The following is a 27,567-nucleotide window of genomic DNA, read 5'->3' as shown; positions in this document are numbered from 1 at the left end:
ACATAATCTAAGTAAACTAGCAGCGAAATTTTACCAAGCTCATAGAGGACCTCAAAGTCCATGCATTTGTGACAAGCTTGGTACATATGATTTACATGCACCAACTTGAGAGAGAAAGTTGGAAGATTAGAAAATTATGTTGGAAGCCGGGAAATTAATGATACGAAGAAGTTAAGGAATCAAGTTCACCCCAATACATCACCGTGAACAAGAAGTCCAAGACTCCACATCTCACTCAAAAAATGCACCACATAGAAGTAAAAGGAAAGATCTATCACAATAAATGCAAGCACACAATTATTTGTTGTAATTATAACATTCACATACATTTCTTTATCTCATATTTGTAACAATCATCCATATAAATAATTCACAAATCTTCCTCTTGTATAGTTCCAACTCCTCTTTTACTCTCTTGTTCAAGTGCTTGTTATTATATCATGCTTAGTCTATTCTCAAAGTGTCCACAAAGCCAATAACTACAATTATGACGTGAATGATATAGTAGTCTCAAACAGACACATCAACATAGGATGAGACCATCTTGATGACGTAAACAGGATCTCCCACTTTAATGGTCTTTCTCTTCTCTTGAGCAAGGGAATCTACGCACACTAAATTCTGACCAAAGTAAATCTGCATTCAATGAAATTTTAGCAATTAAATTGTCGTCAAGTGAATGATGAACACAAGAACTTATTTAATTTGCTTACTCGTCCTTGCGGTTTCTTATTTGTTTTTAAGATTTTATCTGAACGAAATTTCATGAGTGTTTCACTTGGCTCGGAACCTGCTTCTGCAGTTTCTTGATTGATTGTGGGAACCTGAAGACCACATGTGAATAGTTAACAAAGAAGATTGAGCGTTTATATACATGATTTAGGATAATTTTTTCCAAAGGCAATTTTAATACCATTGGATCTTCATAAGAACCAAGAGTTTCATACACATAAAAAACTACAAAAGGGGCGAACAAAGTGGAATTTCATGCTTCCTACACATAGAGCCTAGAGTTCATCACTGAGAATTTCAACCTCGAAGTTTGAGACAACAAAGCATTACTTTTGACACAGTTATAAGTTTGCAGCCCCTTTTTCTCCACTGTGTTTCTTTGTTGTAATTGGGATATCATCCAGAAAATGTTTTGATTCTCACCGGGTGTCCGAGTCTCTTAGAGCCCCGACTAATCCCGGGGGTGCACAGGCCCTCGGCAAGGAGTTTCCCGCAAGTGCACCACAGTTAATTCAAGTTTTACCCAGTCCGATGGCCCCCAGAAATTGTTTGCACCCAGTGGGTTTCGAATTTGAGACCTTGAAAGGGAGCAAACCTCAAGGCTCAAGTCAATTACCACCAGGCCAACCCCTGAGGGTTATATCATCCGGAAAATGTTCCGCATGTTTTTGCATATTCGCATGCATATATTAAGTGTGTGTTCGTATTCAAACACTCAGACACAAACATGCTAGATGACATTCATTCAATCTTTTAGAATTGAAAATCTCCCCAAAGTAATCACCAGTGGTGGACCTAAGTGATGAGGTATGGGTGTTCAAGAACCCATTACTTTTGGATCCAAACATCATTACTTGTATAGAAGAACTAGTAATTCATGCAAATATATTAACTGAGCACCATTCTAGACTAAAAATAGCCGAACACCCATGATTTAAAAGTCCTAGATCTGCCACTGGTAATGGCAATTATATATCAAGACTTAGAGAAAGGATACCATTTACCTTGCAGCGATAACATAACTCCGTGCTACGGAATGTATTTTCGCCTATCTTGATATCCTTCCATAAATCTTCACAAAATGGCTCAGATCCATCAACGAGGATGCTGTATGCATGTTTCCAACAGTTAGAGGTTACAAATTGATGGGAAAACAGAGTACCATTTATGTTGACAACAAAAGAAATGAATGATTGTTTAGGGGATTTACATAAAGATTCATTTACGGAGCTTTTATTCCAAAGAAACCAGTATCATTAGCTTAACAAGTAGACCATGTAGAGGAGTCATGTTGAGGCATTAATTAAGTTCTTGATGATGCTGGCTCAACAACTCTAAGGAAATAGGCTCATATGTTAGGGCTTCAATGTCAAATAAAGATGAAAGAATTAAGCTACTGGATTGACCTCTTTAGTACTTCCAAATAGAAGCTCCTTTGATATAAAATCACTTTATCGGAAGAAAGAATTTAATTACTTCCATTAAAAGGTTGAATAAGAGCAAGAAGATCTGTACTTTGGTCTAAAGCGGTTAATTGACACAGGCTCCTTGAGTTGTTCATTTAATGTATCCAGTGATTTCTGCCGAAGATAAAGGAAACAGGATTAGAAAATAAAAACAAATTGAGAGCATCTTTAGAAAGAAATAATAAGTTAATGATAACTTGTCTAACCTGGGAGATAAGGAGGAAGGGGTACACATCATTAAATTTAATTTTGTACCCAGGGGCATAATTAGGATCGGTAGGTCTAGACTCTGATACTGCATGAGCAAAAAGAAATGAGTGAAATGACTATGGTTGAGCATGCTTTCAGATGCACACATCTTTAAATATACATCCTCTGTTTAAAAAAAAAATGTGGCATAGTTTGAGTGGATATGGGGTTTAAGAAAGAAAAATAAGAATGCAGACAAGATGTATAATTTAAAGGAATTGGGCCCAGACTTCTTGGCCCAATATATTTCTGAAACTAAGGATTTAAGTGGGCCCAATACAGAGTCCAGACCAGATCCTTTTAAAGAAGAGATAACAGCACTAAACTTTGAGTCTTTTGTGGAAAATCAGATTACTATTTACGCAGAGGAGACCATTGAAGACGAAAATAACAGTGAACCAGAAGAAGATGAAGAGAAGAAAGAAGACGATGGAGAGAAGGAAAATCAACAAGAGTCTATTCATGGGGATAATTCTATGTCAATTATTGCTGAAACGAAGGGAAGGGAGATGAATCAGAGGATTACAACAACATGCACATGCAATCGAAAGAATCTGATATGTTCGTGATACGTATCTGAATGTAATAACCATAGTTAGTAATCAAGTTAGTAGTTGAGTTAGTAGCTGAGTTAGCAGTTAAAAATCGTTAGTGAAGGTTGTTAGAGAACACGTGCAAGTCATGTGATTTCCAGAAGTTAGTTGTAACTAACTCTGCTTCACGTGGGTTCCTATATAGCTCACAAATCCCTTCTTTGTATTTTCAACGATTGTTGTGAAGAACAATAACCTTTCCTTTTCTCTATTCTCTTAACTCTTTGGGCTTCATCTAGCTCGTGGAATCACTGTTCAAGAGTAGTTCTTCTCATTGCTCTTTAGGTGTTCCTTCTTTTTCAATTTTTATAAAATCTGTTGCATATCATTGGTATCAGAGCTCTGATTCCTTGGCTACGACAATGGGCGATCATAATACAAGAATGGCAGAGTTACACAAGGACGTTGATAATCTCAAGGGTTCTGTGGATTCTGTAGTTCATACTGTGGCAGAGTTGACTACTTCTGTGGAAGCAAAATTTGCCCAGGCTTTAGAAGAAATTAAGAAGATGATGTTAGGCAATGGGAATAATGATGCACAGAATGGACCAGTAGCAGATAGGGGTGAAGAAGCTCGGAGGATCGAGAAGCTAGAGCTGTTAAACATCAACCTAGAAATTACCAGGTGGATGTGGCCATCTCTAAGTTCGATGGAATTGGATTGAAAGATTGGCTCTATAAGTGTGAGCAGTTCTTTGATGTGGATGGGACTCCTGAAGATTCAAAGGTGAAATTGGCTTCCGGTAAACTTGAAGGTCGAGCTTTGCAATGGCATCAAGGGTTCATGAAGTCGAGGGTTACAAGGGAGTGGCCTCGATGGGGGAGTATGTAGGATGTCTTTATGCCAGATTTGGGGCAGAATTGTTTGATGATCCAATGGGAGATTTCAAGGACTTAAGACAGGTAACAACTGTTCAAGAATACATTGACCTATTCGATGAATTGCTTAATAGAGTAGAATTGCAAGATGAATATGTTGTTAGTTGTTTCATAAGAGGATTGAAACCTGAAATTGGATTGCCCGTTAAAATGTTGAACCCTAGATCTTTAGCCAGAGCCATAAGCCTAGCTAGAATACAAGAACAAACCTTAGAAGTCCAAAAACAAATTTTCCTTTCAACACCTATTTTGCCAAATCCTAGAAATTTCCCTCTAAAATCACCTTCTTCTCACTTTGGACCAAGCCAATCACTCACAAAAACCACCGCCCAGAATTTCCCAAAACACCAACATCCTTACCCTGTTAACCCTAAACCACCCTACAAAAATGCCAAACTTTTGACTCATGCTGAAATGGAGGAAAGGAGTAGTAAGGGGTTATGTTTTAACTGTGATGAGAAGTACACTCCAGGCCACATTTGTAAAAAAAAGGAGGCAGTTCTTTTCGATGGAAGTGGATAAGAGTATTGAACCAGTAGAGTTAGAGGAAGAAGAGATGCTGGATCCTGCAGAATTGCTAACCATGATAGCACAGGGTTTAGAAACTGATCAGGAAGGGTCCATTCTACCTCATGTATCTGTTCATGCTATGAATGGTATTCATGACTTTAGGACCATGAGAGTGACAGTCTCTATTAAAGGAAAGGCAGTACATGTGCTTATTGATACTGGTAGCACCCACAACTTCTTGGATCTCAACACTGCCAAGAGATTGAGGTGTGCTCTGACTGCCATCTCACCCTTTGCAGTCTCAGTAGCTGATGGCAATAGGGTACACAGTCATTATGTGTGCAAGAAATTGATATGGAAAATGCAGGGAGTTTCCTTTTATTCAGATATGCTAGTGTTACCTATTGGAGGGTGTAACATGGTGCTAGGAATTCAGTAGTTAATCACTCTTGGAGATATCCTGTGGAACTTCAGGAAGCTCAAGATGGAGTTCACTATCATGGGCCAAAAGATATCCTTGAGGGGTATCCAGCCTCCTGCTGTTAAACTAATCCAATCTGGTAAGATGGATAAGTTGCTAGCTAAACCTGCAGAGCTATGCATGATATCATTGGGCATCCTAACAGAAGAAACAGCAGAAGGAGATGTCAGCCTGTTCTCCTTGGAATCTCAAATGGAAACTCAAAGTGAACCTGTAGAATTGCAGCTAATACTACAGAAATATGGTGATCTATTTGAAGAGCCCAGCACACTTCCTCCTTCAAGGATGCATGATCACAGAATCACTCTGAAGGAAGGTACCTCTCCAATCAACAAGAGGCCTTATAGGTATCCTACTATTCAGAAGAAAGAAATAGAGAAGATGGTGGATGAGATGTTAACTTCTGGTGTAATCAGACATAGCACCAGTCCTTATTCTTCACCAATTGTAATGGTGAAAAAGAAAGATGGCACTTGGAGGATGTGTGTGGATTACAGGGAATTGAATGATTGCACAGTGAAGGACAGGTTCCCCATTCCTATCATTGAAGAACTATTAGATGAACTACATGGAGCTAAGTATTTCTCTAAGCTAGACCTCAGATCAGGATGTATGAGCCTGACATTCCAAAAACTGCTTTTAGAACTCACCATGGCCATTATGAGTTCATGGTCATGCCATTTGGCCTAACCAATGCTCCATCAACATTTCAAAGCCTAATGAATCAGCTATTTCATGACTTCCTTAGAAAATCAATCTTGGTTTTCTTTGATGATATCCTTATATACAGTGCTAGCTGGGCAGATCATCTGATTCATCTTGAGGAAGCTTTCCAAGTTTTGAGATCCCATGTGCTCTATGTCAAAAAGAGCAAGTGTGCCTTTGGAGTAAAACAAATAGACTACTTAGGCAATATAATCTCTGAAGAAGGAGTTGCCATGGACCATCAGAAGGTAGAAGCAGTAGTGAACTGGCCCCAACCAACTACTCTAAAGAGTTTGAGAGGGTTTTTAGGCCTCACTGGATATTACAGAAGGTTTATAAGGGGATATGGTACTGTTGCAAGGCCATTACATGACCTGCTGAAACAAGGGAATTTTATCTGGAACTCTGTTGCCACTAAGGCAGTTGAAGAGCTGAAAAGGGCACTTACTACAGCACCTGTTTTGGCATTACCTGATTTCAACAAGGAGTTTGTAGTGGAAACTGATGCTTCTGGTTCTAAAATTGGAGCTGTGTTAGCTCAAGAGAACAGTCCTATAGCCTTTTTCAGCAAGGGTTTATCAGAGAAAAACAAAGCACTATCAGCCTATGAGAGGGAGTTGCTAGCATTGGTCACTGCAGTCCAAAAATGGAGACCTTATTTACTGGGAAGGCACTTTGTAATCAAGACTGACCATCACAGCCTCAAGTATCTACTTGAACAGAAGATCACCACTCCTAGCCAACAAAAATGGTTGGTCAAACTATTGGGTTATGATTACACCATATCCTACAAAAAGCGCAAGGACAATATTGCAGCTGATGCTCTTTCTAGGAAGGAGGATTCAATTGAACTATTTAGCTTTTCCGGGGTCTCTTCTGAACTTCTGAAAGCAGTTAAGCTAAGGACAATATTGGAGCTGATGCTCTTTCTAGGAAGGAAGATTCAATTGAACAATTTAGCTTTTCTGGGGTCTCTTCTGAACTTCTGGAAGCAGTTAAGCACAGCTGGATCCAAGATCCAGCACTCCAACAATTGCTCCAAAGACTGCAATCTGGTACTTGTTCTAAACCTCACTACTTGTTTCAAGGTGGCATACTTAGCAGAAAAGGGAGAATGCTGGTAGGTGTTGATCATGAGCTAAGGAAAAGACTACTGTCATTTTATCATGACAGTGCCTTGGGAGGACACTCTGGTATCACTGCTACCCTCAATAGGTTAAAGCAGGACTTCTATTGGAAAAAGATGAAACAGGATGTGTATCAATATGTAAGGGAATGTGATGTTTGTCAAAGATGCAAGGGAGAGAATGTGGCTTACCCAGGGTTATTACAACCTTTACCTATTCCTGCCGGAGTTTGGCAAGATAGCTCTATGGATTTCATAGAAGGGTTGCCTAAAGCTGCAGGTAAAGAGGTCATTTTTGTAGTAGTCGACAGGCTCAGTAAGGCTGCTCATTTTATGGCCCTCAAACACCCTTACACAGCTTTAGAGGCGGCTCAGACTTTCATGGAGGGAGTGTTCAAACATCATGGAATGCCACGAACTATTGTGTCTGATAGGGACAAGGTATTTACAAGCAGATTTTGGAAAGAATTATTCACGCTGCAAAAAGTCTCACTCTTGACTTCTTCTGCCTACCATCCTCAAACAGATGGTCAAACTGAAGTTGTTAATCGATGTTTGGAATGCTACTTGAGGTGCATGACATTTGACAAACCAAAGGAATGGCCCCGTTGGTTACCTCTTGCAGAATGGTGGTACAACACCACCTTTCACTCAGCCACCAATCTGACACCATATAAAGTTGTTTATGGTCAGAAACCACCTCCTCTACTTCCCTATCAACCCTTTGATTCCCAGTTGGATATGATAGATAAGAGCTTACAGGCAAGGGAGGCAACACTAAGGGCCTTGAAGGCTCACTTGGAGAAAGCTCTACATAGAATGAAAATGCAAGCAGACAAAGACAGAACTGATAGGAGCTATGCAGTAGGAGATTGGGTCTTTATCAAGTTACAGCCGTACAGGCAACTCTCTCTAAAGAGCCATTCCTACCAGAAATTAGCTGCCAAATTCTTTGGACCTTTCCAAATCATTGCCAGGGTAGGCCAGGTGGCCTATACTTTAGCTCTACCTCCACACTCCAAGATCCACCCTACATTCCATGTTTCCCTGCTCAAGAAGAAATTAGGAGCTCACACTGCTTTTGTGACACTACCTGTGGTACATTCTGACTCAGGCCATGTACTACTGGAACCTGAGGCAATATTGGATAGGAGGCTGGCCAAGAAGCACGGCAAGGCAATAGCACAAGTCCTTATCAAATGGCTGAATGCTGCTCCAGAGGACAGTACTTGGGAGGATCTGCAGGATTTCAAGCTCAAGTTTCCACCTTTTAATCCTTGAGGACAAGGATCATCTGAAGGGAGGGGTATTGATACGTATGTGAATGTAATAACCATAGTTAGTGGATAATCATAGTTAGTAATCAAGTTAGTAGTTGAATTAGTAGCTGTTAGCAGTTAAAAATCGTTAGTGAAGGTTGTTAGAGAACACGTGCAAGTCATGTGATTTCCAGAAGTTAGTTGTAACTAACTCTGCTTCACGTGGGTTCCTATATAGCTCACAAATCCCTTCTCTGTATTTTCAACGATTGTTGTGAAGATCAATAACTTTTCCTTTTCTCTATTCTCTCAACTCTTTGGGCTTCATCTAGCTCATGGAATCACTGTTCAAGAGTAGTTCTTCTCGTTGCTCTTTAGGTGTTCCTTCTTTTTTGATTTTTATAAAATCTGTTGCGTATCAGTTCGTGGACTAGGCAATTGAAGAAGCAATTCCTCTAAATCTCCAAAGCCTAGACGTAGAAGAGAATCTAGAATTTGAGGCATCGATTTGGGTATATCAGAATATCCTCAGATTGAGCAAAGAGTTTGGGGTGGATTTTAATGGGTGTGAGAGAGAAGCATTGGAGCTTTTCATGAAAATTGACAACAAAAGGCAAGTAAATAAAGGGAAAGAAGTTACACATGTGACATAGACTCCAAAAAAAGGGGTTTCAAAGAGCCGAAAGGTTTAGATATTGGGAGTAATTTCAAGAGTAATGGAACCAGAAGCAGGGGGGATGCATTATTAGTCATGACCAATGATAGCGAACACTGTATCATGGAATGTTAGGGGACTCAATAGAGTTAGAAAAAGGAGGCTGATTAAAAGTCTGATACTCAGTTGGAATTTTTTGTTTCCAAGAATCTAAAATAGAAGGGGATATCAGGGAGATACTAAAAGAATTATGGGATAATAGATGGGTGAAATTTGCACAACTAGAAGCTAGTGGGACTAGAGGGGGTATTATAGTTATGTGGGATGGTAGAATCGGGAAGGGGGAAGTTTGTTGCTTGGGAGCACATTCAATTACTTGTATATTTCCTGGTAAGACACAGAATACACATGGCATCTTTCAGTTGTGTATGCTCCTAATGACAGGAGAGAAAGGGAAGAAGTTTAGTGGGAGCTGGCAGGCGCTAAAGGTCTCTTTAGTGGGCCTTGGGTGGTATGTGGGGACCTCAATACTGTGAGGTTCCTATCAGAGAAGAAGAATTGCATCAGAATCACAAGAGCTATGAATGAGTTCTCTAAATTTATTGAAGACATGGAACGGGTAGACATCCAACTATCAGGAGGTGTACATGGAGAAAAGGTGACAGGCATGAAATAGCAACTAGATTGGATAGGTTCTTGATTTTTGCTGACTGAAATGAAGATTTTAGAAATATAAAACAATCAGTGCTTCATAGAGATACTTCTGATCATTCCCCACTGATGCTTCAATGTGGTAATTGGGATCCAGTCAAATCCTTCTTTAAGTTTGAGAATTGGTGGCTACAGACTGAAGGCTTCAAAGGTGGAATAAAAGAATGGTGGAACTCTTTTGCTTGTGAAGGAAGGCCTGATTTCATTCTAGCTTTTAAACTTAAAGCATTTAAGGTAAAGCTTAAAGAATGGAGCAAAACTCTCCAAGGTAATTTAGCATTGCAGAAAGCAAGTATTCTCATACTTGCAGAACTAGAAGAGATACATGATCAAAGGAGTCTGACTGAGAAGGAAATATATACAAAAACTGCCTTGTTTATGGAATTTAAGGAGATTGCAAAACAAGAAGAGGTGGCGTAGAGGCAGAGATCTAGGGCCCTTTGGTTGAAAGAGGGAGATAGGAACATTAAATTCTTCCACAGAAGAGCTAATGCTCACATGAGATACAACAATATTGATCAGTTGATAGTAGAAGGGTAATCTTCGCAGAATCTTGAAGATATCAAGAGGGAGGTTATCAAATATTACCAAAACCTCTGCACAGAAGAAGATGGGTGGAGGCTACTAGGTGCTATCAGAAACAGTCACATGATTACACCAGAAGACAACTTAATGCTTCAGAGTCCTTTTGGAGTACATGAGATATGGGATAGTGTAAAAGCATGTGCTGAAGACAAAACACCTGACCCAGATGGATTTTCAATGGCCTTTTTCATTAATTACCGAGAAGTGGTAGCTGTTATCCAAAACTTTTATGACCAGGGAATATTTGAAAAGAGCTTTAATGCAACTTTTGTGGCATTGATTCCTAAGAAGGTGGGGCCCAAAGAATTGAGAAATTTCAGGCCTATCAGTTTGATAGGCAGCATATACAAAATTATATCCAAATTATTAACTGAGAGGCTCAAGAAGGTGGTGAACAAATTGGTGGATACTTAACAGATGGCATTCATAAGAGACAGGCAGATAATGGATGCCATCTTAATTGCCAATAAATGCATTGATACAAGGAAAATAAGCAAGAAACCTGGGATACTATGTAAGCTGGACATAGAGAAAGCATATGACCATCTGAACTGAAATTTTCTATTAGAAACTCTCAGGAAAATGGGCTTTGGTGGAAGTTGGATTAACTGGATAAAATTCTGCATCACTACTGTGAGATTTTCAGTCCTCAAAAATGGGCACCAACTATTGTTTTCCTTCTCGGGGGGGTTTGAAATAGGGGGATCCCCTATCTCCTTTCCTATTTATTATTGCTATGGAGGGATTGAATGATATGTTGAAAAGAGCTCATACAAACAAGTGGATAAGGGGCTTCAAGGTGAATTGCAGGGCTAATAGCAATATGATGATTTCCCACCTTCAGGTTGCTGACACCCTTGTGTTTTGTGAAGCTGATAGAGAACAACTGAAAGTATTAATGGTGATTTTCATTTTTTTTGAAGCCACATCTGGACTACACATAAACTGGCATAAAAGTTTCATCTATCCTGTCAATGAGGTAATGGAGATACAAAATCTTGCTGATATCCTTGATGGAAAAGTAGGTGAATTGTCTACTGTATATTTGGGGATGCCATTGGGAGCCAAGAGTAAGTCAAAAGGAATTTGGAATGGTGTACTGGAGAAATGTGAAAAGAAGTTAGCAAATTAGAAGAATCAATATCTATCTATGGGAGGTATACTAATTCTGATCAACTCTGTACTTGATGCCATGCCTACTTATATGGTGTCTCTATTCCCGATTCCCGCAGATGTAGTGAAGAGAATTGATGCATTAAGAAGGAATTTCTTATGGGAAGGCAATAGTGAGAAGAAGAAAATCCATTTGGTTAAATGGACTTCTCTTACAACTAGCAAGAAAGCAGGGGGAATGGGAATAAAAACCTGAGAGTTCAGAATCATAGTTTGATGATGAGGTGGTTATGAAAATTTGCTGCAGATGAACAATCACCGTGGAGAGAGGTAGTTAGGGAGAAGTATGGTATGGAAGGAAAATGGACAACCAAACTTGTGAGAAGTCCATATGGTGACAGTTTGTGGAAGTCAATAAGGAATTTGTGGCCAAAAATCGTTATAGAGTCAAAATTCAAAGTAGGAAATGGTATGAAGACTTCTTCTGGGAAGAGAATTGGCTAGGCCTAGGACCCTTGAAGCTACTTTTTCTTGACATATATATTTTGAATCAACAACAACAAGCAACATTAGATGAGGCATGGACAAGTCAAGGTTGGAATCTAACCTTCAGAAGACTACTAAATGACTAGGAGATTGGCAGAGTAATAGATTTCTACAATACTTTGGAGATATTCAGTAGAATCAATATTACTCAAGATCACATGATATGGCAAGGGAATAGGCATGGGGAGTTTTCTATTAAGTGTGCTTATCAGGAATTCAACCTTTCTAATAATCAGGTTGGATGTTGGTCATGAAAGATGATATGGAAAGTAAAAATTCCCTACAAAGTTGCGTGCTTTACATGGTTATTAGCAAAAGACGCGGTTCTAACACAAGATAATTTAATCAAGAGAGGTTACCACTTGTGCTCTAGATGTTACTTATGTGGAGAGGAGGCAGAGACAATTAGTCATCTCTTTTTGCATTGCAAGTTGACTGTAGAATTATGGAGAATTTTCATCAACTTAAGGAGAATTGTATGGGCAATGCCCAGTAGAATACTTGAAGTTCTAGCCTTCTAGAATAAAGAGGGTAATCTTTCTAGGCATAAAGAGAGATGGAGAATTGTCCCAGCCTGCATATGGTGGACAATCGGGGAAGAGAGAAATTAGAGATGCTTTGAAGACAAGTTAAGAAATATCCAGAAGAGGAAGATGAAATGTCTGGCTCTTTTCTATTTTTGGTGTAAAGAAAAGTTTTTAGAGGATCATGAATCCATTTTGATGTTCTAGAATCCATGTGAGAAGACCAAGGATTATAAGTGTTTTCTTTTTATGCACTCCCTTTTGTAATTATAGGTGAATTCACAATTTTAGTTAAGTCTATCCTAATATACAAATATGTTACAAAAAAAAAAAGTTTTCGTAATTTGTGATCTTAAACATGTCATGTGATTTCTATGGCCATAAAAGCATGTCACTGAAGGTAAAATAGGAAGTTTAAAGTTAAATTGTTTCCAAATATACAAAAATCTCATTCTTTTTGGAACGGACTAATAAGGAAATACTGTCAAATGAGATGGAAGAATATAACTGATTATTCAAGAACAAGCTTTTAAAAAGATATAATTAGACTATGGAGTCAGCGACAATAAAGTAGTTTCAGAGACCATAGGTATTTTGCGAGATTGTTATATTCTAGATTACATCCAGGCTTCCCAATACATCAATCTCTAAACCGTATGATTCTCTTTTTGGGATTCCTCTGTTAAACCCCCTTCCCCTTCTATACCCGGGAGGAAGGAATTAGAGGTAGTTGAAGCCGCGTTGAATACAAGCATTAGAAGAGATATATAAAAGATACAAAATAGAAAGCAAATACTGCCGTCCAGTGTTTAAAGAAATGGACACTGTTGGTAATATTACATTGATCTTTTATTTGTCTGGGTTGAAGCTTCTAATGTTAAATGTTCAAAAGCAGTTCAAGGGTAAACGTGATACAATGAAGTTACAAACTACACACTAATTTTGGTGGATTACTAAGGGAAATTTATAAGCAGAAGTAACAAAACCATCAATATAGCCAGACAGAAGTATACCTTCATTGAAACGTACGAGACGACTAGGTTTCCCTAGATAGTTGGAGAACCATTTTGATGCTTCATCTCCTTCATCCAAAGCAGAGCCAGACCATTCCCACACTGAGACACCATTTGCTACTTCAGATGGCTCAACCAGTGGGACTTTAAGCACATCCATACCAGGGGCCTTTATCACTGTCAGGAAAAGGTGAACTACTGATACTAGTGAAGTTTCACATTTTTGCAGGTAAAATTGCCTCACTTTTGGAGTTTGGACAATGCCTCAAAAGAAATGATGAAGATTGAGAACTGCAAAGCTTCTTTCTATTATTGTTTTTATTTAAGTATCACCAAAAGCAAAGCAACTTGCATGGGATTGACGCATAGTAGTTGTTGTATCAGGAAATGAAAAGCGATTGAAATAACCAGTTAAAGGGTACAATGCAAAAGATGCAAACAAAATAAGAAACTTCACTTGTCTTCTCAGTTCTGTATTCAGAATATATTATTTTCATTAGAAGGGATATAACATGATAACTTTCCGTTGCCTGCGTCCACAACTTTTAGTACAAATAAATAACTTTTGGCCTCATTAAAGACCGAGTAAAGAAGTGGTCTTCCATAGCTGAATTTCCAAATTCAAAAGAAAAGAAGAAAATTATCAATTAGAACCGATTTCATCAACACTAGAGAAAGAACAAGAAAGTATGAACTAACTGTTATAGACTTAGAGTTGACAATGTGATGTATCTCATACTCAACTAATATTCTTCCCTGTTCAATGACCAGATCAAAAACGGTACTATATAAATGACTGAACACAACAAATTCAGGAGCTCCTCTGCTTCTGCTTCTGCATTCTTCTTTCATACTTTTTCGCTGCTCTCCATATTCACAACATTTTGGCTTGCTCCTTTTAATGGCATTGAGATTTGAAAGGAAGAAAGGATTTTTTCCTATTATCACGAACTACTGATAATTTTTCCAATTTGGGAGTAAATTTCCTCATAATCACACACAGAGATAATGGAGCAAAGGCAAGAGAAAACAAGGATCATAAAATTAATTCTCTCGCTAACCTAAAAATGAGCTTGGATTGGGTTCCCAGCCCTCTAATAATGCCTCCTTCGGAAGTTCAACCTCAACTAGAGCAAGCGATGGATCTACTCTTTGAGTACATGCTCTGCCTTTGGAGTTTACAACTATCCACTGCCGATCCCATCGAAATCCTGAGTACAACAAAGCACAAGAAGTGATTGTTGAGTTCAAGCGCCATTGAATTTGAAAGTGATCAAATTAACTAAGAAATTAATAAGAATTATTTGCGTACTATATATTTAAAGCATTGGGTTATAATATCTCACTAACATTTTCTTCTAAAATTCAATTTCTGCAAAATGTGCTAAATGACTGTTATAAAGACATGCCACCAAACATATGCAGTAACTCATTACATACCAGCGTACAGATTCTATGATCTTGCACATACGCCTCTATATTGGTAAATGTTATAATACACAACAATGCAGTTGCCTTGTAACTACCACAAGACTATGTTTTTGCTCTTTAGGGGGGTCTTGAAACTTTTTGTACTCTCTTAGCACAATCACAATTTTTGTGATAAGGGTTACTTTATTTTATTTACAAAATATGTTACCTTCTCAAAAAAAAAAAAAAAAAAAAAAGAGATACAGAACAATGCAGTCACTACATGATAATATCTTTTATTTTTCTTCTATTGGTAAGTACAGGTTGAGACAATAGGTTAACTAAATAGTCAATCAATTCGAAGATTATTAAGCATTGCTGATGCACACCAAAATCTAAGACAGTTTAGGCAAATTGAGAACTCAAACCTTGATACAAACTTAAGTGGAAAATGAACAATCATATCATATCATATCATATATATATATATATATATATATATATATATATATATATATTATACTAAAAGTAGGAACCTTTAAATGTCAAACTTGAATTACCAAATTACCCATTAAAACTTGAGTGACAAGTTTTGCCCTTTTCTAAAACACTATTCCTAATTTCCTATTATAGTTTTGTGCCAAAAAGTAAATTACCTTCAACGAATCATAAATGTGTACTACAGTCTACAATAAACCAAGTAAATGAAAAGACAATTCCGTAAAGATAGGTACAATGAACTGAGTAAATCATCATAAAGTTGTAACTGCTGCACCCTTCTAATTTCTTGATAAAGTTGTACTATTACAGTCTTTCATTTCCTTAGACTTTTTTCCATGCAATCTCTCTAAAATCAGGTACTATTTCTTTTCTGTTACTTTTAGGAGTGTTTTGCTAATGCCATACCTTTTTTCTTTCATTTATTCGTTCTTTCCAGCCATTTTTTTATACAGCTGTTGGTAAGTGTATTCTTAATTGATTATGTTATATGTAATTTACTCAAACAATCTGTAACTTTCCTTTTTAATTTTCAATGAGTCTTTCATTTAGTGAGTTATTTTCTTTTTCTATGTTCACTTTTTTCTCTTTTCTAGATGCTGAGTATTTTTGTCTATTTTATTGAACATTACGTGTTTACTCTTGGAAAAGGAGAAGCTTCAACACTAACGATGATAAAACTAGCTAAACTACAGGTAGCAACACATATATTTTTGTCAAATATATGTTATCTTTGATTTTCTCCTATCGGTTTTTCCTGCTGTAATAGATCTTCAGTTTCCTCTTATTAGAATTCACTCCTTATTTTTTCTTTGTTTTCTGGCCTTCAAAATGATTGTTGAAGGTGCAGACTTAAAATGGAGACAAATGGCGTTATTTTTTTTTTCAAAATCCATTTTTTTTAAAGATTGATTTTATTTGGATTTGAACCCCACGAGAAATTAGATTAGGTGTTCCACGTACCTTTGATATTGTATATTGACGTCTTAAATATACAAAGACGAAATACCTCCAAAAGCTTTGCGTTTACATCTCTCTCAAGGCTCTTTTTTCTTTTATACTACTTATGCCCTATATTGATGGATTAGTCTAAGTGTCACATAACAATTCTGTTGGTTTGTGTGTATATGTATATATCATATCCAACTAACTAAATTTATCTGTTCAAATTCGTAGTTTGAACAATATCTAATCATTTTTGTATCCAACAATCAAGGTTGATCTTATCTTTTTCCCTTTTCAATTTAGTGCAACTTATCACACACATATTTAATATTATTTACATTTTTTTTTAAAGTATACTCATCAACATGGGATATACGTGCAACGCACGCGTCCAGAAACTAGTTTATAGAAAATAGAGGAAGCCTCAGTTAAAGACCTCCCAAGTAGTTCACAGTCGCTCCTTTTTGTCCAAAGTTTAGAGTTGCTCGTTATTTATCAAAATATTTGTTGATGGATTTGACTTTTAAATAACTTTGTTTCTTTTTTTTTCAATTTTTTATTTTTGAACGTTTTAACATTAGTAGATGACAGGGGTTATCATAGTATGGCTTTCTCTTCACAATTTACGTACCCCATGTCTAGTTGGTGACAACTGAACTACAATACGAGAAGATCTACTATGGAGCCAGATATATTGTTCATACATTTAGGTTGAAAAGCGCAGTTCCTGATGGGCTTCAAATTAACCTAGGCAGGGATCGATATCCTGAGTATCAAGCAACAGTAGGACAGCTAAAATTTCAGCAATTTCACATGGGATCAGAAAAGGCTGAAATGCATAGACATATGCTATTTTCAGCATGCTGCAAAGGCTTAGCCCATTAGTTCTACCGACAATAGCCAAACATAGAAGCTTCTGCAAACTGAATCTCCAAAGAGCGAAACGGCTATTTTGCAGCCAAAAAAGAAAGAAAGGCAAGAGAGAGAGATGCCCCATTTAACCTTTTGTATCTTTATTAAAGTAAGGTTCCTCTTCTTCATATTTAGCATCAAGAAAAGTGCCGGTTAAATATAAAGAAGGTACAAAAATATTCTCTATTAGCTATGTATGTAGGGAACTAACAAAAATAGCAAAATGTCTAAATTATTTACAAAGATCTCCTACACCCTTCAAAACATAGATTGATCCCTCTCTCTAGATTCTCCTTCTCTACCAATTGCAAAAAGATTGCTTCAAGGTCTTAGGCATCACTGATTTGACTTCACATACGTCCAAAAATATACTCCAAAATTCTGTTGCTAAAGGACAATGCAGAAACAAATGTTCTGCATCTTCCAATTTCTTTTCACACATAAAGCATCCACTACATATGTGAACCCCATTCTCATCAAATTTATCTAGTGTAAGGCAAGCTTCCTGTACCAAAATCCACACTAAGTATGCAACTTTAGGAAGTAAATCATTTGCTATTGTCAATCCTTACTGTTGCAACTTGGAAGTCTGTTGCAAACTGTATCACAACATCAGCTATTCTTAAGGACTCTGCCACTTCCGTTGACAATTAACTTGTCGAGCTACACTCTTTTAGCCCAGTTACTCCGTTATGACACTTCCATAATAATATCAATCGCCTAATCTGTCATACTTTCAATACGAACAACTAACCTGTCATACTTCGATTAGAGGGGTTATACAAATTTGGGCTAATATTGACAGAACGAGAGATATTTAAAGTTTACTAAGCCGTCATCTTTTCCCGATCGAGGGTTCAAGTTGGATGAGTGTTTACGCTCTATATCAGCAAATCTAGTGTTGTAACTGTAAAATGGTGAAATGAGAGGGCTTATTGTAACAGAAAGCAGTCATCTATTGCACATTGGTTAGGAATCAGTTCTCAATTTCAGTTGGCCAATCACTCTTACCAACTTCATATGATCGTATCCCCAATTATCTAAGAATTCCAACTTGCACAAAAAAAAAAAAAAAAAAAAAAAAAAAGTTACTAAAACCTGTAATTGTACATCTATAAGGATGCAAAATTAAACAAGAGCTAAGAAATTTCATACCAGTAGAAGAAAGGGCAGCTTCAGAAACAGAAATACCACGGCATGATTTCACTGGGTATATGAATATTGATTTAACTTGTGCACTTCTTACTTCTGCCATATCAACAAAGAAAACAACTACTCTCTCTTTCTTCACTCTTCACTTAATAAATGAATTTTCTCCCTTAGCAACGTGTTCTGGTCCATTTATCCTATCACTATTGTGGGTCAAACCATTTTCAGCTGATTTGGCTCCTTCTCAGCTCCTTTGGCTTCATTCCTTTGAGATTTTTTAATCTTTTTTTGGGTCTTCTAAATCAAGTGAAATGGACCTCTTTTATTACTATACTAGTATGGTTTGGACAATATTAGAGTTGAAATGAAAAAAGAATTTTCATGTTAATATCATAATGTTTGTTAAAGTTAAAATTGTATTTCAACATACCTTTATAAGAATTAAAGGTTTATAAGTAACACTTACAAACCATTATTTGTATAGATTGGTAATCATTGACTAAGTTGTGACACCGTGGTGGTGTTTTTTAGGAGTGTTTGACCAATGTTATTTCTTATCTTTGAGGGTAGGTCTATTTTGGTGCCTCAAATGTAAGTCCGAGCATATTTAGTCCCTTAAGTATCCTAAAGTGGATGATGATCTTTAGTCTCACTAACATGATGTGTTCAAAAACTAACGGTGTTACCCAAATTATCACTTTAATTCCTCATTTTAAGATAATGTTTTCTAAAATTTTGACATTGAAAATATCCTCTTTTGTGCCAGTTTCAATGAGAAAATGATATTGTATAACCGTTGTAAAAATAATAGCCGAAAAAATGATAAAATCTATATATATATTAAAGGTGCTCCACTTTAGCATACTTAAGGGACTAATAGCCCATTTGGCCAAGCTGCAAAAATCAGTTTATTTTAATAAGTGCTTTTTTTCAAAAGTGTTTTTCTCACAAGTACTTTTAATGAGAAGCAGCTTGTGTTTGGTTAATTAGTTTGAAAAGCAATTTTGAGCAGCAATTAGTATTTGGCCAAGCTTTAAAAAACTGCTTCTAAGTGTATTTTTCTCAAAAGTGCTTCTCAAAAAAGTGCTTTTGGAGAGAAACTATTTTTTTCTGCTTCTCCTCAAAAGCATTTTTTTCCTTACAAAAGCTTTGATCAAACACCTCAATTTTTGGTCAAAAGTGCTTTTGGCCAAAAAAAACACTTGGCCAAAAATAAGCTTGGCCAAAAAAAAAAACATTTTTTGCCAAAAATAAGCTTGGTCAAACAGGCTATAAATATGCTCAGGATTATATTTTAAAGACCAAAATAGACCTACCCTCAAAGATAAGGGACAATATTGGCCAAAAACTCTATTTTTTAGATTTGGACTTACAGTATGTAAAATCTTACTAAACTAGCATATCGTACAATTCTGAGATTCCACCAATTGTCTGGTGTTTGATACTTGACTTGGACTAATTCATACTCGTGTGGCATAAATGAGGAAACACTCTGTTTTCAAAAAAAATCCATTTCAAGGGCTCGAATGCAACGCTTGAGATTAAGAACGGAAGGAACCTATTGATATGACCACAACATTTAGGTCCTTTTTCGAATCATTAAGTGATTATTCTAATAAGAATGCTTTCAAGAAGCATATGAACTCATAATCGAAGAGCAGAATTTCCTCTTCACGTTAATCATCTAACTTTTGGGAATTATGAGCAATCCTCTTAAAGAGAAATTGGAAGGAGTACTGTCAACTCCAAATCCCTGTTGTAAAATTCATGTCAATGAAAATATCTTGAGGCACCCCTTTTCAGTTAAGGTGAGAAATTACAAAAGCAAAGAATTCTAAATTTAGACAAGAAAAGAAAAGGCAGAACTAAATACAAGGCCGTGTTATTCTAATAGATCTCAACTTGACGCATGAATGTGTAGTCTTCAGCAAGTTACAATCCTATTTTCTTCTCCACCTTCTGGATTTGGTTAAGGAATATCCACGTCATCTGCACAGAGAATTCGAAGAGAAAATGTCCCAAATTTATTCGAGGCATAATCAAAAGTTGAATGCTCAGTTGGACACAGAGAAAACATACCATGACATGAGGCGCAATCCTAACACAATATACTGGAAATCCAGTGTAGAATTTGAAGGGGCCTCCTGATTTCAAAGTTTTCATGGCACAATCGAATGAACCGGTGTAGGGATATTTCCCTTGAGCATCTGGCTGCATTTTCTGAATCTGGGTTTTGACATAATCAAATGGTAAACTGCAAGCAGCAGCAAAGAATCCCGAAACACTGCTGGCTCCTGTATTAGGAAAGAGGAAAGTACTATTGAACTCTAATTCTTTAACTCTGAAATTACTGCACGACTATGCATATATTATTATTATTATTCACCATCTAACTCTATATTATTTTATTACAGGCCATATACCTATATACTATTAACCACCACGAGATCAATAAGGCATACTAAAACATGCAATATTAAACGTGAACCTGTCAAATTTCTGACATTTAAGGCAGTCAAGGTCCGAGAATTCTGACATCTAAAGCAGTGAAGGTCAAATGCAAAAAGGAGAATACAAAGAGAAACAAATGCAACAAGCAGAGAAAATTCTTACATTACAATCCCTGTAACACAATCCCTACATTACTATAATCTCTGCATCACGAGCTGATCATTACTAATCCTTGCATAACTTGCTTCGAAACCAAATGACCCCTTAGAAAATTCCCCGAGACACTTTTCCTATTCCCAAGCCTAATTTCTTCCTATTTTGCAGAATCCTACACAAGCGCAAGTTCCTAAAGAAGAAATACAGCATCCAAAAGCAGATGAATACAGCCGCCTTTACTGTCAGACACGCAACTTTAAACACTCACAGGCATAGCTCGGCATTTAACATTCTACATAGCTAACCAGCATTCCAGACCCTCTAATTCCTATCAATATACTGAGTCAGCACCTTGACTTATTTTTACATATAAAAAACTTTAGCAAAATAGTACTTCCTCCGTCCCAATTTACATGGCACCGTTCGGATTCCGAGAGTCAAACAAGTATTTCTTTGATCGTGCTTTTTACATATGCCTTTTAAATATTTTGAATTGTTAATTATTGTGATTTATAATACTTTTTACTTAGTTTCCAAATATGTAAATTTTATTTCAAAAAACTTAAAGATTCGAGGTCCGAATTCACGATAAAAATTAAGAAGTTTGATTCTCGAAATCCAAACAGTGCCACATAAATTGGGACAAAGAGAATAATAGATATTAAAGGTTCTGCTAAGACCGCAATCTTTATCCTCATACTACTAATTGCAATAAAACAAAATTAAGATCCAAGAACACTTTATGTCCAAGGCCATGTAAAAAAAAAGGGACGGTTTCCCAATGAATATAATAATTTTCCCTGGATTGAGTTCGCATATTTAATTGCAGTCAATCTACAAAATTTGTTACTTCTCAACAAGCAACAGTCGACCAAATTACGGCGCAGGCTTGAAGAAAAAATTGTAAGGCTGACATCAAGATGCTGAGAAGCATCTATTAATAAAGCTATCATACCTACAACTGTAGCAGCCTCCCCCATGCCGAGATTGTCCTTAAAGAACTCAACACTCTGGTCATAAGAGGCGAGCATTCCCATGTTCAATGCCATTGCCCTCACTACTGTAGGACCAGCACCTTTCCAAAGGGATAAAACTCCTTCATCAGCCACAATGCGGTAGAGTGCATGAAACGCATTTGTGTAGTTACGTCTTTGGGCTACAGGTAAAGTAGCATCAGCTTGCATACGGATTAGAGCTAAATCTGCTGGACTACCAAAACATGCCCCAATTGCTCCGGCAGTCAGACCACACAAAGCCTTTTGGTATAGAGGTAAGGGCTTTCCATCATTCGCCTCAATAGCCTTGTTCGTCAAAACTCTAGCACCAAAAAAGCTTGAAGGTTAGTCCCATTTTTTTCTTTTCAATAGAAAAGAACTACTAAATAAGCAAAAAATATGACACCAATATGTCACCAGTCTATCCAAATGATTAAAGCACTCTGTCCAACAATGTATGGCGAGGTTCAAGGTAAATTCGGTCATCGATTTTCTATTTCTTTTGACACAAAAAATTTGCACATTTAGAAACTAAATGAAAGTACATAGTACTATAAATAACAATGTTTAGTAGTTAACTTTAACAAGAGTGCAGATTTCGTGATTTCATTGATCATTTTTGATCCATATGCAGGACGAATGATGAGACTACATTATAAAAGCTCACGATTAACTGGCCTAAATAATCAAGTAGCACAATTGTGTGTGTTTTTCCTTTTAAATAGGAGGGAGTGGTTTAAAGGTTAGTGACAGTATAAATATCTCATTTCAAACATTTAATAGTAGCTATAGAACCTTCAACCTTTTTTTGGATAAGGAAAAAGTAAAAGAGTAGATATAGGTTACTTCAACCCATCTTGATTTGACTCATTCAGAATGTATCTTTAGCTCAACCATCTCAAATGGAAAGAGTAGACACCAAAAGGAGGGAGGTGACCTATTAGGCAGGACAGGAAGGCTCCTCAAACTTAGAAAATTCAAGGGAACCTCCAATATACACTCCACCCGTATACACAGTTACTTTAGAAGCAAAGAACTCATAAAAGCAACAAGTTCCATGGGGATTGAAGCGAAAAGTGAGAAGTAAAGCATGTGTTTCTTTGGAGTGAAGAGTATGATTTACGAAAAGTTAAAAAATATCAAGCATCAACGAATTTAGTACAACAAAAATTAGATTGCAATTAGAATAACTAATTTCAGCATTCAATATGCAATACTGCCAATATTAATCCAGCTCAAAGTTGAGACACAATGGAATCATTATGTGCACCATTAGTTTAAAGTGCAAACTTCTCTAAGAAGTGGCGAAGCGATGACTTTTACTAGCACTACATATACTTATATAAGACATATGAGGAACGGAGCATATGTTGGGCTTATGCAACTGCATTCTATAGGCTTCCATGGGCATATTGGTGAGGCAATAATAATGCAGCAAAGAGTTTTAAATAACCTTGACATATCACAATCAATATTTTAAGGATCTTGATATATCTAACGAGGGGGGCAAAAGGAATGTAGGACAAGCATTCACCTGAACGATCCAAGTCGTGCTGTTGTGTATGTTGCTTGCCTAAGAAGACCAGCTGACAAACCCTGCTCAAAATAATGAAAAAATCCATAATTAAGGTCTGTGACAAATAAAGAGGTATACAACACATAAAGGTAACAACATGACTTATTAAAAGAATATAAGCAGGTAAAATTTCGATGTCCTGGCCCAAAAATGATGATGTCGTGTTAGACAACCCTCATACCAACACCTTACACCTGTCTTCAGTTACAGGCACATTAACAGTACTGACACCCATCTTGAGACAAGATAATTTACCATTTGAAAATTCAATTTATCTTGAAGCTATGCTTCTCCATGTTTAACATTATCACAAGCTCTCCCAAAAGACTTCCAACTGAAACTACATCCCCATACAACAACTAGCCTCAATCCCAAGTAAGTTGGAGTCGACTATATATGAATCCTATTGACCACGTTGTTCCATTTAAGCTCATCTCGTACCAATGTTATACAAAATAAAATGTACTAGAAGTTCTCTATATTTTATTAGAGAATATAAATCTCTGAAAGCTCCTAGAACATACGACCAAAAGTACACTATCAACCAAGTGTTTTGTGAAAATAATCTACTTATGCCTTGCTAGTATATATCCTTGCATTCATACTTGCATATCTATGGATATATGAAAAATCAAAGCCGACATGTTTCGAACACCGCAATACAGAACGGAGTCATGCACAGATGATACTTCTCAATATACTGACATCCTAGTTGCAACTGTACTAAAAGAATGACAATTGAGATAAGTCATATATTTTCAAGCATTAATGTTATAAATATCAATTGGTCAATTAGTAAAGACAATCCCATGGGACTTTTGTAGAGGAATATGTCATACAACTGTGAGAATACACGGGAGAAAAGTCTATTTTATTAACAATGATATAATGAGCCCTATATATAATACATATTTTACTCCTACTACATATGGGATTAGGACATATTCTACTCCTACTACATATGGGACTAGGACATATTCTACTCCTACTACATATGGGACTAGGGTTATTTACCCATAACTATCTAACACGCCTCCTCAAGCCGGTGCATACAAATCATATGTACCGAGCAAGTTACATATGCAACTAATACGAGGACTAGTGAGGGACTTGGTAAAATATCTACAATCTGATCATTCGATATATAAGGCCACTAGATTCCCCCTGAGCAACAAAACCAGGTGGTTGCTAATAAACAGAAGTTGGCCGAAAAGTTGTCAGAAAAATTTGAAAATAGTGAGACTAAGCCGAATTCCACACTACAAAATAGGTTATAAAACACCACCAGAATACAAACTTTTTCTAGAAATCACTATTCACGCCGGGAAATCATTGTTAATGCCGGAAGAAATAAAAGTTGTCAGAATTTGATGTAATTTATATGGGTAGGCTCGTAATCATTGGAGAGTAAGTTGTCCTGAAGAAATTTTGTCAAAAAATGGCCAGAATGGCTCACAGACACCGGAAAAGTTATTGTAGCTCGTTGTAACCCTAGTTCTGGAGGCATGTGAGGGACTTTCTGTCGGAGCAATTGATTGGGGTTTTGTCGCCTGACTTTTCCGAACAAGATGGTAGTGTTGGTTTTCGCACAATACTTACCGATGAGGAGATAACGCATCTTGAGTCGTCAACCGGAAAAACGCATGGTGACTGACTTTTCTATCCCGATGGGACTGGAATTTTTGAGGTTTGGTCGCACAAGGGTTTCAGATGTGATGGTGGTACTGGCATATGCACGGTAACACTGCAGTAGTGATGAACCCTGGGAACAAGACGAAGTTGTCGGAAAATTGCACGGCGATGAGATCTTTCTTCCCGGATGTCGCTGGAATGACGCACGACGATAATTTTTTCACTGAAGCTCCGATACTATGTGAGAATACACGAGAGAAAAATCTATTTTATTAACAATGATATAATGAGCCCTGTATATAATACATATTCTACTCCTACTACATATGGGATTAGGACATATTCTACTCATACTACATATGGAACTAGGACATATTCTACTCCTACTACATATGGGACTAGAACTATTTGCACATAACTATCTAACAACAACACTACACAAACTTCTCCAAAAGATATCACTAAAAATCGTGGCTGCTGAACTAGAAACTGATACAATATATTCATATCAATCTAGCAAGAAATTTGACATAGATTAAACAGATTAATAAAATATGGGAGTCAACTGACATAGTAAATTGTGGTACTCTGCACATGTTTAACCCCTGATCCATTTAATACACTGCATTACCTGTTAATGTGGAGTGCAATCAGATTATCTCTGTTACGCGCTAAAAGCAATAAATAGCGCACTAGAGGACACAAAACAAGTAAAAGCAAAAAGCTTTTGCATGCATATTTTCAAATTTCCTTTGCTTTGAATGTTTGAATTTTCAGTAGCATACGAAGTGGTAGCAATACAAAAGAGCATAAAGTCAAAATAGATAAATTTGTTTTTGGTGGTGAAAATAGGTAAGCTTGTACCGTATCCAATTATTTTCAAAACTCATAAAATGACTTCTTGAGGATAACAAAATGTTTTTATCCATACCACAGCCACGTCTTTGTTACCTGAAAGAGGGAAAATCCAACTTATACCTAAGATGGATGAATAAAATACTCCCTATCTGTATGTTTTTCAATCTTACTAATTATTTTGTTTTGATAAGTGGATTCAACTTTAACAAAGTACAGCTATTATTCATCAAGGACAAAGTTAATCGTCTATACGTAAAACTCCAATGAACAAACCTTGTAAAATGCACCAAATCCCTCATTCTTAAGCATAGTCCTCGTGACTTCTCCAGCTGATCCCTGCCCTAATTGGATTCGTACCTGCCATCATAAGAAACAAATTCCATAAATATAAATGAAACCCATCATACTGGAATTGAAACAGTAACTTCACAATGGAAATAAGCGTCAAATTTTAATCTTTTCAAGGCTAAAGCTTGTGCATTTACTACAAAAGCACCTCAAATTTGAAATTTGTAGTCACCCCGTTCAATCCAAAATGTTTCCGAAAATACTTTCAATAGGAAAACAAAATCCGTAAATGTCAGGAAAATGACATCGGCTGTGGAAGTAGGGAAAACAAGTTCCATAAGTGGCACTCCACGCTAATTGTCTCCTCCCCACTCCAAAAACACTCTACCCCAAACTCCCAAATCCGAACCTGCCTCCGACCCACCTCGTCCCCAAACCCTCTCAAGCCCTCCCCATAGTGTTTGCATGAATTATATATAAATGCTCTTGCGACAATATTTTTGGTTAGTTACCAAATACAAGAAAATGCAAAAAACATTTTCCTTCGTACCAAACACATCCTTAGGCTCCAAAAAGACCCAAAGATAGCAAACTCAAAAGTGTAGACAACAATCAAAATGAGAAGAAAATAAAAGGAGAATTCCACAATATTCATTTTGATCCAAAAAATTCGACCCCAAAACTACTCAAAACAAAACCAAGGAGTTACAAAAGAACAATCTTTACAAACAAGTGGAGTATAATTGTAGAAAAAATGTGGGGTTAAATTTAAAAGAGTACCTTGATCATATCAATGGGCTGAATAACGCAGGTGGCAAGCATACCAGAAGCACCTCCATTAGCGAATGGCTTTACAGTGGGCCAAGCACCTGCGCTGCTCGTCGATTTCGCCTTGTCTCCCATTTTTCTACGAATCTTGTTTGAGTGGTGAAGCTCTCGAGGGTTTTTACAGAATGAAGCTTTCCAAAACGTAGGTGAGAAGTATTTATAAGTAGCCAATAGCAGAGTGTTACTTTGTGTGACAGAGTCCACACAGCCACCAAATTCTCTTTTGACACAAATTTAAAACAAAAGGAGAAGAAAAATCAAATTCCTCCTGGCCTCTCACGAGGTGGTGGTGTGTGTGTGACTACCTTAATTTGTCGCTTCCAAGTTGGCCCTTGATTTTTAGAAAATTACACCTTTTTTTTTAATACATGCAAGCTCCCTTTCGAGTAGGGTCTATCGGAAATCGCTAGGGATGTTTTTAACATCGAACCGAAATCGTTAACCAAATCGAACCAATGGCTTATTGATATCGGATTATCAGGGTAATGAATGATGAACAGATTAAGATTTTATAATTAACGTGCTAATGGTTTGGGGGCGGATTACTCAATTTTTTTCAAATAAACCGTTAACCCGTTAAGAATTTCTATATTTATGCTTTTACCCCTATGTATATAAATTTGTTACTACATTGTTGCATAAGCAGTTGTGCATAGAATGATAGAACTGTATGTAACTAATGGCAGTCGTCTCTTGCTTCTCATGAATTATGAGCGGGCATG

General features: G+C 36.9%; 2 protein-coding genes across 2 annotated transcripts; both read right to left on the bottom strand.

Annotated features, from left to right (window-relative positions):
- Positions 1–254: 254 nt before the first annotated feature.
- On the bottom strand, positions 255–18,266 carry LOC104213806 (uncharacterized). The gene is made up of 8 exons (XM_009763352.2): positions 18,068–18,266; positions 14,209–14,358; positions 13,148–13,324; positions 2,405–2,493; positions 2,248–2,312; positions 1,737–1,839; positions 714–824; positions 255–636 (listed from the first exon to the last, which is right to left on the bottom strand). Exons 1-8 carry the CDS (start codon positions 18,165–18,167, stop codon positions 511–513), a joined length of 921 nt encoding a protein of 306 aa, XP_009761654.1. The 5' UTR covers positions 18,168–18,266; the 3' UTR covers positions 255–510.
- Positions 18,267–19,774: 1,508 nt separating this feature from the next.
- Positions 19,775–27,114, bottom strand: LOC104213805 (mitochondrial dicarboxylate/tricarboxylate transporter DTC-like). The gene is made up of 6 exons (XM_009763351.2): positions 26,798–27,114; positions 26,003–26,086; positions 23,198–23,259; positions 21,624–21,985; positions 20,141–20,355; positions 19,775–20,050 (listed from the first exon to the last, which is right to left on the bottom strand). The coding sequence occupies exons 1-6, from the start codon at positions 26,918–26,920 to the stop codon at positions 19,994–19,996; spliced, it is 903 nt and encodes a 300-aa protein (XP_009761653.1). The 5' UTR covers positions 26,921–27,114; the 3' UTR covers positions 19,775–19,993.
- Positions 27,115–27,567: the final 453 nt, after the last annotated feature.

Source organism: Nicotiana sylvestris, chromosome 9, assembly GCF_000393655.2.
Source record: "Nicotiana sylvestris chromosome 9, ASM39365v2, whole genome shotgun sequence".
NCBI classification, from domain to species: domain Eukaryota; kingdom Viridiplantae; phylum Streptophyta; class Magnoliopsida; order Solanales; family Solanaceae; genus Nicotiana; species Nicotiana sylvestris.
The sequence above is the reverse complement of the archived record's forward strand: the minus strand, read 5'-3'. Positions and strand labels throughout refer to the sequence as shown.